This window comes from Elephantulus edwardii, unplaced genomic scaffold (assembly GCF_000299155.1).
Source record: "Elephantulus edwardii isolate Elephantulus edwardi_28Jun2011 unplaced genomic scaffold, EleEdw1.0 scaffold00084, whole genome shotgun sequence".
NCBI classification, from domain to species: domain Eukaryota; kingdom Metazoa; phylum Chordata; class Mammalia; order Macroscelidea; family Macroscelididae; genus Elephantulus; species Elephantulus edwardii.
Window position 1 is genome coordinate 8,611,147 of NW_006399834.1, and position 19,025 is coordinate 8,630,171.

At 37.0% G+C, this 19,025-nt stretch overlaps 2 protein-coding genes across 2 annotated transcripts in view; both read right to left on the minus strand.

The window, feature by feature from the left end:
* PRKD1 (protein kinase D1) overlaps positions 1-19,025 on the minus strand; it is a 483,556-nt gene that overhangs the window by 375,632 nt on the left and 88,899 nt on the right. The gene's annotated exons all lie outside the window — the stretch shown is intronic.
* Positions 127-756, minus strand: LOC102876345 (high mobility group protein B2-like). The gene has a single exon (XM_006889965.1). It carries the CDS (start codon positions 754-756, stop codon positions 127-129), a length of 630 nt encoding a protein of 209 aa, XP_006890027.1.

Consider the following 19,025-nt stretch of genomic DNA (forward strand, 5'->3'; position numbering starts at 1 on the left):
TTTATCACCTATACAAAATTCTGTACAGTTTTTATACTGAAGCTAATATTGAGCTGCACTTGAATTCACATTCTTAGCTAACAATTGCCTGAGCACACACGCATACTCCACACGTAAGACAGCCATTTATTCTTCATCTTCATCCTCTTCCTCCTCATCTTCATCTTCTTCTTCCTCTTCCTCCTCCTCATCTTCTGGTTCACTCTTCTTCTTTGAGCCTGTTAGTCTGCCAGGACCTTTCTTCCCTGCTTCACTTTTGCCCTTGGCACGATATGCAGCAATATCCTTCTCATATTTCTCTTTTAGCTTGGCTGCTTTCTGTTCATAGGGTTGTTTATCTTTGGCTGATTGTTCATACCACATTTCACCCAACTTCTTTGCAGTATCCCCAATGGACAGCCCTGGGTGTTCACTTTTGATCTTTGGACGATGTTCAGAACAAAACAGGAAGAAGGCAGACGGTGGCCTTTTGGGAGCATTTGGATCTTTTTTCTTTCCTTTCTTATCCCCTTTGGGAGGCACATAATTTTTCATCTCCCTGTCATAGCGTGCTTTGTCAGTTTTTGCCATATCTTCAAACTTCGACTTTTCCTTTGCAGACATGGTCTTCCATCTCTCAGAGCACTTCTTGGAGAACTCGGCGAAGTTGACTGACGAGTCGGGATGTTTCTTCTTGTGCTCCTCTCCGCAGGTCTGCACGAAGAAGGCGTACGAGGACATTTTGCCCCTCGGTTTGTTGGGGTCTCCTTTGCCCATCCTGAGACTCGGTGCCTGCTGTGAACCAAGGAGCTTTTCCTGAGAGTCCCACGAAGCGACCGGACCCGACCGGGACCCGTCCTTCCAAGGGCTCCGGTGTGAACTGGTTTATCCTATTTCCAATTTTTTGAGAAAGCACCACACCACGTTCCACAACGGTTGCACTATCTTACATTCCCACCAACAGTGAATAAGAGTTCCAGTTTCTCCACATCCTCGCCAGCATTTGTTGCTTGCTGTTCTGTTATATTTTGCTATTCTTACTGGGGTGAGATGATATCTCATAGTTGTTTTGATTTGCATCTCTCTTGGAGCTAGGGACTTTGAACATTTCTTCATGTGCTTGATGGCCATCTGAATCAGTTAACTATTTTCACTACTATCTTACATGCTTATTTTATTTCTTCATCTTCAGATATATATATTCCATATATATTATATATCACATATGAATATATATGTATATTGTATATATATATGTGTGTGTGTGTGTGTATATATATTGTTGTTGTTGTTGTGTGCTGTCTAGCCATTTGCGACTCATAGCAACACTATGTACAAAACCTCTGAAGCCTGCCCTAAGCCAGTCTCACTGACTTCGACACACCTACCCTCGCCCAAGTCCTAGTTACCATATCAATCAATCTCATCCAGGTTCATCTTCTCCTGCACTGTCCCTCTACTTTTCCAAGCAGGACATCCTTCTCCAAGATTCAATCCCTTCTAGCCACGTGCTCAAAGCATGTGAGATGGAGCTTCAAAATCCTAACCTCCAAAGGGAAAGAGGGTTTCACCCTCTAAGGCAGACCCATTTGCTTTCTTGGCAGTCCATGCTATGTTCAAGACTCTTTTCCAGCACCACAACTCAAAGACATCAATTCCTCTTCTGTCATCCTTAGACACTGTCCTGCTTTCTGATGTATAGCAAGTAACTGTGAAGACCATGGCCTGAATCAGGTGCACCTTAGTCTCTAGACTGACATTGTCGCCTCTCAGTCCTCTGGAGAGGTCTCTGACAACAGATTTACTTTCGATTTCTCGACTGCTGGTGCCAACAGTGTTAATGTTATATATAGCCTCTCGTGCTTATTTTTCCTAAAATTCCAGTCCTACTGTTACTAATTGTAATCTTAATCATTATAGGTTGCATTCACGTGTTTTTAATTTGAGGTTCTGGGTTCATCTTCAACAGGGCTTTGCCTATGGCAATCTTATGTCTCTGTAGATAATTCTCCAGTGGCTTCATTCATATCCCCAGAAGGTATTTCAGCCCTGGGACTAACATGCATTGTATTCACATGACTTAAGGATATCTGAAATAAACAGACCATATAGATCTTATGTCTTAACATATGTGATTTTTAAGTCTATGGCTGTGAATTCTCCTAGGAGATTTTTTTTTCCTCTTCCCCATCCACAGTCCAGGCATTGTTCCAATAGCCTTACAAGCAAGCCACTGTATATACTATTTCAGTAACCACATTCACTAGGTAATTATACTTACAGGAGAAAAAAACTAAGACTCATAAAGGCTATATAATGTAATACACAACTTGTTAAGTAAAAGACTTGAAATTCTCTGATCTGCATGCAAATTTTTATAAACTAATTTCACAGTATACAATTGAGTTTCGTTGTTGTCACTCCTAAAGGCAGTAAGAAGTAAATGAAAGATTTTGCTTTCCCTGATTTCACGAACAAGTATGAAAGCTAGTCTTAGGAAATATTGAGAACTAGAAAGCAAGCAACAAAGAATTCATTACCATCAAATCAGAACCAACTCATAGCTGACCTCCCACAGTTTTATGGAGGCTACAAATCACACAGATTATCCATGTTTCTTCCAAGGAGCAGCTGGTGGATTCAAACTGCCTGCCTTTGGATTGTCAGCACAGTCCTCACTCACGAGGCCACTAGAATTCCCTGGGAATTACACAAAACACTCATTATCTGCCAGGTGCATATGCACAAAGTCATAGAGATGCTCCAAGAAATGTCTTTAAATCATTTATAAGCTTGATGAGGTTCCACCTTTTTACTCTCTTGCGGAATTTGTCAAATTCCATGTAATAATTCTGAAAGAGAATTGAAAAGAGTTACTCTAAGAGAGATCTGGCAACCACCATCCTCCGAACTGTCAGACGGTTGGCTAAGGATTCATGCTCTAATGCCAATTAGGCGGCCTTGCTGAATTCCTAGGTCTTTCCAATTCATTAATTTTGAACACCATCTTTTTACTTCAAAAACAAACACTCACTCCTGTATCTACTATATTAGTTAAGAAGGCATGATTTTATCAAGACAAACACTCTGACAGTCATTGGATGATAAGAGGAATTTCTCATCTTGCCTGGAAATAAAAGGTAGTATTCCCCTCGGGAGTTTTGGATTTTATGAAATGCTTAGCTGTAAGGGACATGTATTTCTGATTAAAGCAGTGTCCACTCTGAAATTTAACTCAAACTGTATTAATTGATTCCCAAAAATCCATATTCTTTCCACTACATCTCAATACAATCAGAGACTTACAGATATAACACAGAGTACATTTTCTTATTGGTGGCAAAGATGAGAGCATACAGGGGCGATCTATATTCTTGCACTTGGTCTCCTCCCATCATATTCTACTACCTTCACTACCTTCACTACCTCCAACACTTCACCATGCGTATGATTTACTATGCAAAAACACATTTGTGGAAGGATTACCCTTGATAACAGAATAAATATTATAAACTGTAAGCAAATATATCATAATGGATTATGTGAGCTTCATGAAAACATATGTATCTGAAAGAAGAGTGACACAGTTTATGAAACATTGTACTTGACACCTTACATCACATTGAGAAAGCAGGAAGTTGAAACTCTGCTGGTGGGAAAATATTGGAAAACTAAATGTAGCTGCCACCTATACAAAGGCAAATTCTTTTGCCAAATCAAGAAGATGTTTTTCACTAGAGACAAACAGATCATTTTACATTCCAAAAATAGTAAATTCAGGCATCATTGCATATTTCCTTACCCATGAATAAAAGACAAAAGAACTGTGCAGCCAATTGCTGAAATACCTGAAGAACTGGTAGCACAGCCGCAACCGAAGACCTGTCAGGTGTCTAAGCAGAAGAATAAATACAGTAAAGCATTTTTTCTATGAGATTAACCATCAGTGAAAGGATCCTCACAGAGTGAAATATATATATATAGTACTTTTCCCTTAAATAAATGAACATGAGAAGGGTTAATAGGGCTGGGCTGCCAGGTCAATGAACTAGCCCAGTGTGTTTAAAAAATACCCCAAAAACTTGCATGCTAGTGCTTAAGAAAATACTTCCCGAGAGAGAGAGCAGACAACAAACATAAAAGATGTGTGTGATCCATGGGAAACAAAAAAAACAACACAAAACCAACCACAGTCATTTGTTGTTTCATACTTCTGAATTCTCAAGATCAAGAAGGAGGTCAGATCAGCATAATCTAGGCAGATTCTGAGCAAAATGTCCAGGAGGTATGTTGACGGCTGGGCATTCAAGGTAGGAACCGAGCCCTAAGAATGTTTCTGCACCTGCTGAACCAACCGGGGGGAGGGGAGGGCGCGAAAATCAAGAAGAATTGGAGCTGCCAGCCTTGCCTTGCTTCTGCTCTTCTTTTTACCTTACCCTCCAGAAAAGAAGCCAGGAAGCATCTGCTGATCAAGACTGAATAGAGCTCAAGTCTACAAAAAAAAAAAAAATAGTGTCTATAGAGTCATAACTGTCTTATTTCTAGGGTAATGGTCATGAAAAGAAGCTTGAAGCTCAGACAACACCAGTTTTGAACCCCAGCTCCACTACTTACTAGCTGCACAACCTTGGGCAGATTACTTAAATTCTCTGTGTCTTGCTTTCTTCTGCTATCTGAAATGGTCTGATTGCATACCCTGCACAGTTGTAGTAAAGAAAAGGGCAGCATATGAAAGCTGTCATTAATTTCAAGGTGGTCCTTGTTCCTGGCTTTCCATGTGCACGATGGCTGACCTGACTACCTCAGTAGAAATATTCAGATCACATCTGATACAGTAAAACATCTAACTTACAAAAGGCAAAAAAGAAATAAATGCCATTGGCTCCTAATCAGTGTCTCTTCCTTGTTTTCATGGAAACCATTAGAGAAGAATAAAAAAACTCTAGATTCATAGCAGGAAAGCAAGGTCACAAAACTTACCAGGGCAGTAGTCTGACCAGAATGGTTAGCCTCCCCTTGTATTTTCTTCTACAGTCACTGAATAATTTTTACTTAGCTTTGTTAAGCTACTTAAAATCTCAGCAATTAGTGATTCTCAAGTATCCACTTTAGAAAATGCAAATTCTCCTCTGAGGTTAGGGTTATGCTCACAATTATGCATCATTCACAATTATGAGAAGTAATTCAATCAAAATGCTTTCCTCAAATGAAAACTGAGGAAGAACCAAAGATAAAGAAAGTGCTAGAATGCCTCAGAGCTCTTTCACAGTAGTCTAGGTAGGGGTAAAAAAGGGCCTTACAGGGAAATATGGCTAAACTATAGTGCTGAAAATATGATAGAATAATGTGAAACCAAAACTAGCTTATTTAAAACTTATCCACCGGATATCTTTCAGGTGTCCAAGAAAGAGAAGGAATTCTCCTTTTCTCTTCTACACTTTTTGGGGTTTTTTTCAAAGAAACAAAATGTAACCTTACTTTATTACAAAGTAAAGGTTTAATACAGGTTAAAGAGGATTTCTGTGAACCAGCTAGAAATCTTAACCTGTTTATTAGTTTTTCAGCAAGGAAAAAGAGTTCTAAGTTACCTATAATTTAATTATATGACACTTAGAAATCAGAACTAGTATCTGGATTTTTAAAATTCAAGTTGTATGACACTAAGTGGAGAGACGAATAAATGGATGGATTAGAAGCCTTCTTGATCAGCCAATACAATGCAGCAGCAACATCAAATTCTTTTCCCAAATTCGTAACAATTTCTTTTAAATGATGCTTCATCAATCACCTTGAAATGCAAGAAATCAGTTGTTATGATACTTGCTGCTATCCTTGTCACCACTTTCACCTTTGGGAACCAACCCCAAACCTACTGATATGAAGCACAGTAAATCAGCTACCTTTCGTTGATGAATAAATTTCCAGGGCTGGAAAGCTCCGGTTTAGCAGCCCAACATGCAGCATGCTATAATATGTTGCATAATATGTTGGCTTGCTAAAAAACAAAATCTGAACTTGACCGTTCAAGTCCATTAACCATTGCAGGAGGAATGTTAGGTAGTACCCTCTCACAAATACTTCAGCTTTGAAAACTTGATGGAGGGTCACTATGACTCAGAAATGACTCAGGAGCAGTAAGCAAATTTTAAAAAATGTGGTACAATCACACAATGGAATACTATGCAGCACATAGGAATAATGATTTTGTAAATTACTACCTAGCATGGGAGGGACTGGAACACATTATGCTAAGTGAACTAACTCAGCCTCATAAAGATAAATGCTATATAGGACCATTACTGTAGAGAATGTAAAAAAACATACAAGAAGGGGAGAGAGAATTTAAACATAGGGTCACAAAATTTGATGAGCAGATGGAGGGACTGATAAAGGAAAGGTAGAACTGAAGAAATGTAGCACAGAGTCAGTGCAGTGAGCTGGAAGATAAGAACATCAATGGAAACATACTAGAACAAAAATCAGAGATAAGACATTAGAAAAAAAAATGAAGAAAACATTGGAGTCATGTGAGAAACATAAAAAGGAACACATATGATTGTAATTCCAGAACACGAGAGAGACAGGGAAATCATTCAAAAATTGTGCAAGAAGTACTAGAAGAAAATTTCCAAGGTATTATGAAGAATGTGGAAATACACATTCAAGAATCTAAGTGAACACCAAATAGACTAGACCGTAAAAGAAAAATATGAAACATAACATAGTCAAATTTTCCAAAATAATAGATAAGGACAGAATATTAAAAGCAGCATGAGAGAAACAAAGAATCACCTACAAAGTAAAAGCAACAAAATTAACTTCTGATTTTTCAGCAGAAACGACCTGAGCAAGAAGACAATTAGATGGCATATACCAAAAGTTGAAAGACAATTGCCAACTAAATGAGGATTGTGTACCCAGCAAAGCTCTCCATCAAATATGAAAGAGAAATCACATCTTTTGCAGAAAAAAAAAACCTTAAGAGATTTGTGAAAACAAGACCAAAACTACAAGAACTTTTAAGAGAAGTCCTTCACTCAGAGTCACCAAAGGAAAGTGGATGGACCACAGTAACAAAGAACAAGAACGACAAAAAAGAAACACAGCAAAATGGCAATAATAAAACCTGGCCTGTCAATAATCACACTTAATGTGAATGGACTAAAAGCACCAATTAAGAGAAAAAGAGTAGCAAAATGGAGTTTCAAAGAAAAAAAAGCTCATTAATATATTTTCTACAAGACACATTAAAGAAATGAAGAAAAAGACTTAAAGACTGGAAAAAATATGCCAAGCAAATGGCATCTATAAAATAGTAGGAGTGGTGATACTATCTAATAAAATAGACTTCAGAATGAAAACCAACATATAAAATAAAGAAGAGCACTATATAATGATTAAAGACACAGTATCAAGAAGACATAACATCTATCAACACCTACACAAATGACAGAACTGCTATATATATAAAACAACTGTTAACAGAACTGAAGAAAGAAATAGCACTGCAATAGTGGTAGGGGACTTAAACATACCACTCTCACCAAAGGATAATCAACTCATAAGAAACTTAACAAAGTTGCACAAGATCTAAACTACACATTCTGTCAACTCAAACTTGTAGATGTATTCCGAGCACAGCACCCAACTATAATTCAATTCACTTTCTTCCCAAGTGTACATGGGACATTTTCCAGAATTGATGACATATTAAGGCACAAAGCAAGCCTCAACAAATTAAGCATTGAAAGATATAAATTATCTTCTCAGATTACAACACCATAAAAATAGAAATTAACCACATGAGGATAAAGCTTATAAAGCCATCAACATAGAAGCTAAGTAACACCCTGCTAGAACACAATTGTGTTACAGAAGAAACAAAGAATGATATAAAAAAAGTTTCTCAAAAGAACTGACAATGAAAATACAATTTACAAAAACCTCTGGGATGTAGGCAGTCCTTAGCAGGCATTACACAGCAATAGACAAACACATGGGAAAATGAAGAAAAAAGCAAAATTACTAATCTAACACTACACCTTCATCAGCTAGAAAAAGAACCACAATCTAATCCCACAGCCTCTAGAAGAAAAAAATTACAAGAATTAGAGCTAAAATCAATGAGATAGAAAATAGAAAAACAACTGAAACCATCAACAAAACCAGGAGTTGGTTTTTTGGAACGATCAATAAAATTGACAAACCACTGGCAAACTTAACAATCCAGTGGTTACTTTTTGATGGCTAGTCCATCTCTAAAATGAATAATTCATGAACTGGACTACATGGAGAAAAATGTAGCATCAGGATTGGCATAAGACTCTTCAACAAACTACACAGTATATATGAAACTACTTTGCTTAAAGAAAGATAAAAATGTTGAAGTACTAACTAAAAATTAGTATCTATAGCCTTCAGTATGGATTAATTAAAAACTTCAACATCAAGAAAACAAAAATCATTACAACTGGACCAATAGGCAACAGCAAGGTATATGGAGGAAAATACTGAAGTTGTCAACAATTTCATTACTTAGATCTACAATCAACACCCATGGTTGGAGCAGCAGTCAAGAAATTAAAATATGTTTTGCATTAGGCAATCTGCAATCAAGGACCTCTTTAAAATGCAATAAGCTGTAACATAAAGATCAACAATGCCCCAATGCATAGTATTTCCAATAACATTGTAGGCCTGTGAAAAGTAAGTAATGAATAAGCAAGTCTGAAGAATTGATACCTCTGAACTATGATATTGGTGAAGAATCTTGGACTGACAAAGAACAAGCCAATCTTGGAGGAAGTGCCAAGTGGGCACTCCTTAGAGAGAAGGACAGTAAAATTTCATGTTACATACCCTGGGAATGTTGTCAAGAAGGATCAGTGCCATCATGCTGGCATCATGTTGGAGGGCCAGAGAAGGAGAGGAAGATCCTCACTAAGATAGACTGATCACTGACTGCAACAAAAGGCTTCCACATAAAGGAGATGATGAGTATGAGACAGGATAGTGCAAGGTTTCAATCTGCTGTTCATCAACTTGCTATGAGTCAGACCTGATGTGATGGTACCTAACAACAACTCAATAGCTGCCATGAAAGGGGGGGAAATATCTACCTGCTGCTTTGAAAGCAGAGAAGGAAAACTGACCAGGTCTAAGAAAGGGGGTAAGTTCCATGAACTTTAAAGTATCCAAATCTTTCCTTCTAATATTTGCTCCTAAGTTGAATATACCTAGTTTCTTAACTTTACAGTATTTAAAATATTTCAGGGGGTTATTTTTTTCAAACTCTAATTCATTGTAGACAGATTTTTTTTTCCTTTTCTTCCAAATTTTACACTCTACCTCCTCTAAAAAAGACTCCATCTCTCAAAAAATAAACACAAAAAACGCCTATCCAGTTGTAGACTCTAAGACTCCATTTCATATTTTAGAGCTATGTGTTGAAAGCTAAGTGAGCCCTGAGAGTATTCTTATCTACTCTGGTCACAGTGACTTATCATCACTGGAGAAAAACAGAGAAGCATAAATAAATTAGTAGATGGTGGGAAAATAAAGCAAAATTCATTACAGAGATAATGTGACAACCATTTTCTGGACTTTTGTTTTCAAAAGACTCCCTAAAGCACTCTGCAATCTTATTATATTTCATGTTCACATAATGCTTATCATCTTTGAAGAATTGTGCCTTGAAATGCATAACTTTCTTTTACTCCAACATAAGTCAATAAAACAGACAGAGCTTTTCAGAGACTCTAAAGTAGAATGACGTAATTTCAAAAACCACTAAAGAAAAAAAAAAACAGTTTTAGCTACATCTTGGAAACTACTGTTTTATGAAAAGTCAAAATAATTTTTACATTTAGAAGGTAAATCTGAAATTAAATAATAAAACACTTGTATCCTAAAATACAGTATCAGTCAAAGTATAGAATCTATCTCTAAAATATAAAATATATTTCTTTTAGGTATGAAAAAACAACTAAATAACTGGTAAATTTATATCACTGTAAACCAAAGATCTTATGTCACTCCAACTTGTAACATAGTAATATTCTTTTCAATGTAAATTGATCAACAACATTCTTATAACTCTAAGGAATCAAAGAAAATAGGTGAAAAGTTTCATTCCAACATCCACATCTGAAAGTCTTCAGAGTTTTAGGAATTATGTAACATCAACTATCTGCGCAATAGTCCAATTCTCACTACTATCTGCCCAACAGTCCAATTCTCACTTTAATAAAGCCTTTCCACTTTGGATGTAGAACTATCATTTCACTTGGTACCTACTAGCAGTCAGGAATTTAGGAGACATCCTGAATTCGGATAGTGTATAGTTTGGGACTTCTCCAAATTATCAAGGAGTAATTATGTCAGCTTGCTATCTAAGGTGTGCCTGATCTAGGCATGGTCTTTGTAGTCATTCCTATGCATCTGAGAGCTGGACAATGAATAAAGATGACAAAACAATTCATGCTTTTGAAATATGGTTTTGGAGAAGCATGCTGAAGATCCCATGGATTGCCAAAAGAACAGATAAATCTTGGAAAAGGTACAGTCAGAGTGGTCCTTGGAGGCAAAAATGATGAAGCTTTGTCTCACATACTTCAAGCATGTTTCTAGGAGAGGTTATTCATTAGAGAGGGACATAATACTTAGGTAAGTGGAGGGACGGCATAGGAAAGAAGGACCTTCAACCAGGCAGGCTGACACAGTGACGACAGTAAAAGGCTTGAGTGTGTCAGAACTTGTGAGGATGGCACAGGACAGGACAGCAATCAGATTAGTTGTTGTTAGCCTAAAACCCTAAGTACAATATCCATTGTTCCCTATGTCATCGTCGTCGTTGTTGTTGTTGTTGCTGTTGTTGTGGATTGCCTTCCAGTCAAGCACAACTCATAGTGACCTATGAACAAAAGGCCTGAAGCCTTTCTATAACTATCAACATTTATTTAAGTTCATAGAGTTTCCGGAAGCAAGTTGTTTAGGAAGGATGACTATATATTCTAAGGATTAGCAGCACAAAGAAGAGTTGCAAAAACCACTCTTTTGTTGTTATTTTACCAAGAATATGTCACAAATTTTACATTACAAAATAAACAGGGCTTACATGGAAAGCTACTAATGATGCCTACATAGGGTTGGCATCCAACTTTAACCTCCACTTGTTTTTAGTCTTCATAGGTCTTTCTTGGAGAGAGTTAAACCAGTTTGCTCTTTGCAGGCAAGGATTTTGAAGCTCCGACTCACTTTGAGTATGTTGCATGGAGATATCAGTATGTGGAGAAAGGCATCATGCTTGGAAGGATGGTCAGCACGTAAGAGAAAGACCCTGGTTGAGATGGATTGACTCAGTGGGATCAGGTATGCCAGTGATAGTGAGGATGGCTCAAGAAGGGCAAGGTTCAGAGACAGGGTCCTAGGGTCACTATGAGTCATAATCAACTGGATGACACACAGCAACAACTCACAGCCTCACCCCAAAGCTGGACATTTCCTTCAACACTGGAAATATTAGATCCAATCTGGCCTCAACCTACCATCTTTCTGGCTATTTCAAAGTCTCGTTCCTGCTATACTTGCTTTTCAATCTGCTAGATATAATCAAGCTCTGGATGCTTCCATTCTGGCATGGTATTTCCAAGCAAGGGTGACAGACAATAACAGCAAAATGAATATGAGCAAAATTAAAACAGAAAATAAATATACACTTAGAATGACAGAGCTGTTATATGGATAAAGGGAAGTGTAACAAAAGAAAGCTCCTTGGAAGCTTTGTTTACTTAGTTACTGTGGTCAGAACAGTATTCTCTGAGGTGTGACATTTAAGATAAGGCATGAAGGATAAGGAGTCAGCTTTGGGGAGAACAGAGAGTAGTGTTCCAATCAGAAGGAATAGCTTGTGAAAAGGCTCAAAGATGAGAAAGGTCTTGGCCTTGTCTAAGGACAAAAAAGGCAGTCAGTGTGGCTAGAAAGGACAAAGTAGTAAGAAAGAGGGCTTGAGAATGTGGCAGAGTCTAAATCACACAAGACTTTGAGTTGCCAAAGTTCAGAATTTAGGCAAATCATAATGGAAATTTTCTGAAAGATTTTAATAAAATAGAAAAATGTGTTTTAACTTGGATATTCAGAAAAAGATCATCTGTGTGGCATTAAAAAAAAAAAAGAGGTGAAGGGCTTAAGAGTGAACATAAGATACCTGTATGGAGATTTCTAGCCTTTAACAGCATCTCTGAAACTCTTTGTCATTGAATCACAACAATCAGAACCCAGCAGATTCTCTAAGGCTATAAATCATATGGAAGGAGACTGTCCATCTTTCTCCTAAAGAGCAGCTGGTGAGTCCAAACTTCCAGAGAGGTGACATCTCTGAGGAAGCAGCACAACTCCAAATGGACAATGCCATCAGAGTGTCCCTGCAGTACATGGTAAATGACTCCAAATGCAAATGAGTGAATTAAGTGATAAATGAGACCACATTTTTTTTATGTCTAGAAGTGGTAGAGCTTTAGAAAGATTCAGATTTTAGTCAATGAGAATCTATGTCAGTGGGAATTAATCTCTGACCCTCAATACATAAACCACTAAGAAACACTTTAGGGTTGACTAAACTCTAAAAATTCAGTTAGGTTGTGTGTGCTTTCCCAGATACTCAAAACAGTGTAATGGCTGTGGAATCTTATTTATGCAAAAAAAAAAAAGATAAAATCGTTCTGTGTAAGTGTTCCTTGGGTTTAATAAGAATCTTTTGTTTGTTTATCTTGTGTCTGACTGTGTGCATGTGTGTGTAATGTATGTGTGCAGAGATGCTGTAGACTGATGGTCAATCAAGAAAAATTCATGCTGAAATTGTTAAGAGCTGGGAAGTGAGCCAGTTTGCAATCACTATAGGAACTGTTTGAGCTGAATTCCTTGTTACCACTCTGGTAATGAGCATTCCTCAAAGGATGCCACTTTGCATAGTTTTCATTCTCCCTGATGTAGAAGATGTCACTTCTGAAATCAGTCTGAATTGTTTTAAAAAGGAGTGTCAATGAGATTAAGCTCAACCTAGTCCCTGATTACAAAAACAATAAAAGTAAATAGTGGCCCTTCATGCTATAAAGGCATCTCTCAGAAATAAATGGAGATCTAAAAGAAAAATAGGTGGGTTTTTTGAGAGCTTTAGCTCAGAAGCTTAGCTCCATTGCTTTTTGAATTTAGTTTTAATGATATTATATAAGAAGAAAAAGTGAGAGGGAAACTTCATTAATCAAATAGGAGGGTTTTCTCAGGAATAATGAGGACAAGACATTTTCATGGAGTAAAACGCAGCTTTTCAAAAGTACTTATTTCTTGAAAAGCAAAAACAGATCAATTACTTGGTGTATACATTCACATTCTTTTGCTTTGCAAATGTCCTCACAGAATAATGAAATTCTGAGCATAGGAATAGCAATTTATTATTTCCAGTTTCTATGGAAACATGCATTCTACTTACTGGAGCCAATCAATATAGAAACAAGTGCAAGGCAAATACACTTAGGGAGAAATCATATAATTTATATCTCCACTAAAAAGAGCTCTGAGCTATCAGAACTAATAATAAATAGAGACTGTGGAAAGTTCTCTAAATTTACCAGCCACTATTGCCATTATAAAATAAAAAGAGAAAACATAATCCTAAACTTACTATTTCTGCAATTAGCCTTCTGTGAATGATGATCAAGCATAGAAAGATAAAAGTGAGAACACCAAACAAACAAACAAAAAAAGAAATTTGTATATATTATGAACATTGGCTGGTTCAGTAAATAACCAGTATTGAAAAATAAATAAAGTCTTCTAGATAAGGTAACACAAATAAGAATATATGCAGTAATTATCATTTTACAAATCTGTTAAGTATGCAGAACTTGTGATCTTAAGAGAGAAAATCAAAGTATAAATAAGGTCATACTACTTATCAAATGTTTACCGAGATGCAAATATGTGCTAAGTACTATACTATAGGTCTATACAGGAAGTAAGTTCATCCTGACAAGAATTTATTTATTATACACTTGTATTGTGTCAGGTACTGAGATAGTAATTAGGGAACTGAGAAGAAATAAAAAGCCCACCAATGTCAAGTCTGTTATGACTCATGGCAATCCTCCTTCTGGCTTCCAGACTGGAAGAGACTGCCCATCTCTCTCTGAGGTGGCATCTGGTAGACTCAAACTGCATAGCTTCTGGTTAGCAGCCCACCATGTAAAACATTATTTCCAGAGTATCTATTATTCTAGAAAAATTGAAAAAAACCTCTGCAATATAATTTATGAGCAATAATTCATGAGAAAGGAAAAGGAGCAGGGTGTAGGTAGAAGACAAGTTTGAAAGTTTGAGCAGGGCAGAAACAATGATGCTCAGTGGGAAGGGGAACAAAGTCTAATGCCCCCCAAGCTAGATTCAAATGACTATAAATCTACATAGAACTTAATGAAAGGTTCCAGAAAATAACATGGTAAAAATGTTATTTTGACCCGGAAGGAAAAGGTACTAGAACTAAGGAAATTTCTCAGAATATTTTTACAATGACTCTAGGTATCCAGTAATAAGGATTTAACTAAAGGTCAAGTACTAAAGGTCATCATCTTTGGGGGTGCCTAGCTGAACATCCCATTGACTGCCAAAAGAGCGAACATACTGCTTTTAAAGGACATGCAACCAGAGTACTCCTTGGAAGCAAAGACAGTGAAACTTCCTCTTACCTACTTTGGATATATTTTCAGGAGAAACCACTCATTGGAGAGACACTTAATGCTGAAAGATTGAGGGCCAGCAAAAGAGAGATTCTCGGTGAGAAAGACTGATGTAGTGACTACCAAATGGCTTTAACAAGGCATTAAAAAATGGTCCAGGAAAGGACAAGGTTCTGAAGTGTTGTTCATAGTTTCCTATGAGTCAATCATGTGACTCAAAAGCAATGACCGGCAACCTTTGAAGATGGAAAAGAAAGTAAAATTCACAAAAGACGACAAGGGAAAGTAACAGATGTGACAGCTAACTGACTAGGACATTGAGAGCTTGTTTAGAGGTTCTAGAAGGGGAATGCAGATACTCATACACCCTTGAATGAACGGTCTTTCTTCTATCAGGGATGGTCATCCTCTTCAACCGAGCACAAAGATTTGGGAGGGATGCATATGGATCAGTGAGGAAGGAAGAGGCCAGCCAGCCAGATCAGCTGAATCAAGCCTGGCGACCAGTGGGGTGACAGATGTCACAGCCAGATAGATCACCCTCATGCCCAGCTAACTGAATTTCAATGTGGACCAGGGCTTTACAGCCGTCTCTTTTCCACTTGCTTTCTCCTAAAATAGCTGCAATAGTATAGCCTCTTCCTCTTAAAATATGAAGTTCACAATCATCACTCACATCCATTTTGAATATGGTTAACTTTTATCACTAAAATCTTCAATTATAGGCTATGTTCTCTTCTCATTATTATTATCATAGTGGGTGGGCAAAAATAAAGGCAATCAGGTGAAACTCTTGGTTCAGATTTCCTCCATATTTCATGAAATCCAAGAAACAAATGCTCAGATTATATTTCACAGTATGATGAGCAGAAGCACACCTCTTCAGCTGTAGCCCCTTCCCTCATGCATTCATAGATGCCAAAATCAGAACCTACAGTTCGGGAGCTACACACAGTTGCAGCTTGTTTTGAGTTTTTGTTTGCAAACTGTCAGTAAGATCAGAATAAATTGCATGATATGCAGTCCAATATGTATATTCTTGAGCACATCTCAATGTAGCCACCAAAAAATATTCATAGCTGCAGGTGTACAAAAAAAAAGGCAGAATTATGGCTTGATTTGCCTTGATAAGCATGGCAATTTTCTGTACACTTTTCATAAAGTGCTAATCAATTTCAGCTCAAAATAGATTGAAACACCCAACAGATTGCTGCCATAGTCCACAAATGTTTGTCATTCGTAGACTGTGGCAATAATGTAAATTCAGAGAAAGAAAACTGCAACTGAACTCTACCTTATAAAAATCCCTTTTATTTGCTTTAATAACCCCTCAAGAGGTTAAAAAATTATTTTTAATTTCCATCTATTTTCATTACTACACCTAAAAGAAATACTTGTCACACATAATATCACTGGCTATTAGCAATTACTTGTTAGACATCAGAAAGCCCAACTAGGGATGATAAAAGGAGAACTGATGCCTCTGAGCTGTGGTGCTGGAGAAGAGTATTTAATGTTCCACAGACTGGTAGGAGAAAAAGCAGGTTTAACCTAGAGAGGGTGAAACCAGGCTGCTCCTTGGAGGCAAGTATTTTGAAGCTTTGTCAGATATACTTTGGGCATGTTGCAAGGAGGGACCAGTCCTCAGAGAGGGACCTCATGCTTGAGAGGGTTGAGGGACAGCACAAGAGAGGAAGAACCTCAATGAGATGGATTAATTAAGTGACTGGGATAATGGTGATAGGTGTGTCAGAGAAAATAAGGTTGGCACAGGTTAGAGAAGGGTTCAGAGCTGTTCCACATAGGGTCACTATGAGTCATAAACAACTCGACAGCACATAACAACAACAACGTATGTCGTTAAGTATCTTGTTGTTTGTGAGTTTGCACTGTAGTCAATTTTGACTCATAATAACCCTCTAGGACAGGGTAGAAATGCTCCTATGGGGTTTCCTAGACTATAATTCTTTTTGGTTTTACTTGTGTTTCCTAATCATGATTTTTTATTTTGTTTGCACACTATCAATCATATATATCATGTTTCTTTCAAATACATTGTGTTTTATATAATCATCCACAGGCTGTACATCTTTATGGGAGAAGCTAATGAGAAATGAAACTTTTCAGTTAGCAAGTAAGCATTTAACCACTGGACTACTAATGCTTCTTACACAAAGAGACAATATATTCCATTTAGTAAATATATGAATAAAATTTCAGTTCTCAGTGCAATAATAAAGAACCCAGATGGTACAGTGAGTTAAGAGTTTGCTTGACAGAAGTTTGATGATCCCAACCTTCACAGGAAAAACCTGAGGCAGTCTGTTCCTCAAGAGAGGAATATAAATTTATTAGCATACATTTCAATGTACGTTTAAGAATAATACGAGAGTAAGGGTATTAGTGGGGAAAAGGTACATAGAGATTATATTTTGAAAGAGTGAAAAAAATGCACATTTTAAAACAAAAAAGGAAAGGAAAAATAAATAAGATCAATTCTTGTACAGACAATTGGATGGAGTTAAGACAAACTGTAAAACTCAAAAACCAGATAATTAAAAATTAAGTGAAAAAGACATAAAAGAGAGAGGAACATAAGTTTTTGGCTTCATAAACTCTATGGGACTATTGTACTATTAGTTACTATTAGTTGAAGTTAACTTAAAAGTAGTGAGTAATGATGGTACTTAGGAGTCAAATATTACATCAATATTGTATTCTATTTGCCTGAAACAAATTGTAGGCTTTATTTCTATGACAGAGTATTCAGTAGTAAATCATCATAAACTTCTTTAAATAATCTACTCAGTCAATATCTCTAACAATTAAGTGGTGGTGGTGCTGCTATGTGCTGAGGTGGCTATGACTCACAGCAACCCTCCGAACAACAGATTAGAGCCTTATCCTATCCCGTACTACACTCACGATTTCCTCATGCTCAAGTTCATTGTTACTCACTGTACAAATCCATCTCATTGAAAGTCTTCTTTTCTTTCACTAACTGTATTTTCCCAACATGATGTCTTCTTCCAAGAACCTGTCGTTCCCAATAACATGGCCAAAGTATGTGAGATGAACTTTCACTATTATTGCCTCTAAGGAGCACCCCTGGTTGTTCAACCTCTAAGACAGAATAATTTGTGCTTTTGTCACTCCACATATTCAACAGTCTTCAGAACATCACAATTCAAAACATCGATTAGTCTTCAGTCATCCCTATTCATCACCTAACTTTCAGATGCATGCAAAGCAACTAAAGCTATTGTGATTTCACAACAGATTTAGGTACACCTTGGTCTTTATAATAAAATCAGGAATGGTGTGGGTGTGCATCAATGTTGTATCCTTTCGCCAAACCTACCAATCTGTCTGATAAGCAAATAACTTGAGAAGCTGGACTATATAAAGAAGAAAGTGATACGAGAACTGAAAGAAGATTCTTCAACAATCTGTGTCATGCAGATGACACACTTTGCTTGAAAGAGAAGCACTTATTGTTGACTATGACTCACAGTGACCCTGAACCATATCCTATCCTGTGCCATCCTCATCATCTCTGACACAGGTGAGTCCATTGCTACAGTGACTTTGTCAATCCATCTCATTGAGGGTATTCATCTCTTTTGCTTCCACAAATAATCAATATCATGACAGATGGGGGGGAAAATTAAGTTGTTAACTATTGTTGTTGTTGCTGATTGCCTTCGACTCAAGGATGACTCATAGCGACCTATAGAAAAAAGGCCTGAAGCCCCTCTACAACTATCAACATTTATCAAAATTCACAGTTTCCAGAGGCATGTTATTTAGGAAGTGGATGCCACTCCTGCAGAGGTAGATTTTTTTAAATGCTTTCTAATATTATGCGAATATTCTAGTCCTTACACTAAGGTTATTTCTCAAACATTTGTAGTTACTAATATTCATTTCATTGCATCTTCTTGAACAGCAGTGTTGTACCATATGAATCATTCATCTGCCGAGGATGCTTTGCCAAACAAAGTGCCACAGCTTTGCTAAGGACTGTCACACTCCCACAGTAGGATTTTTCTGCTCAAAACTGAGCATATACTTTCCTTCGTTTAAGTGTGAGAAACAATTGGTAATGACATTTAGCTATGGAATATGGTATGCTTTCCATGGAAAGAAATAAATGAGAATAGATATAACATTTCAAATCTTCACACCTTCCTCTTCAAAACTACAAAAGTGATATATAGATATATATTAAGGATAAAAGCTACACAATTTGACTTTAGGAAAAAGTGTATTTAAAAGTTGTGACTTTTAAGGAACTTCTGTGATCACCATCTGCCA

Bases quoted from the DNA above. Each gene is read 5' to 3' on its own strand.
- LOC102876345 (XM_006889965.1), bottom strand. From the start codon at position 756: ATGGGCAAAGGAGACCCCAACAAACCGAGGGGCAAAATGTCCTCGTAC.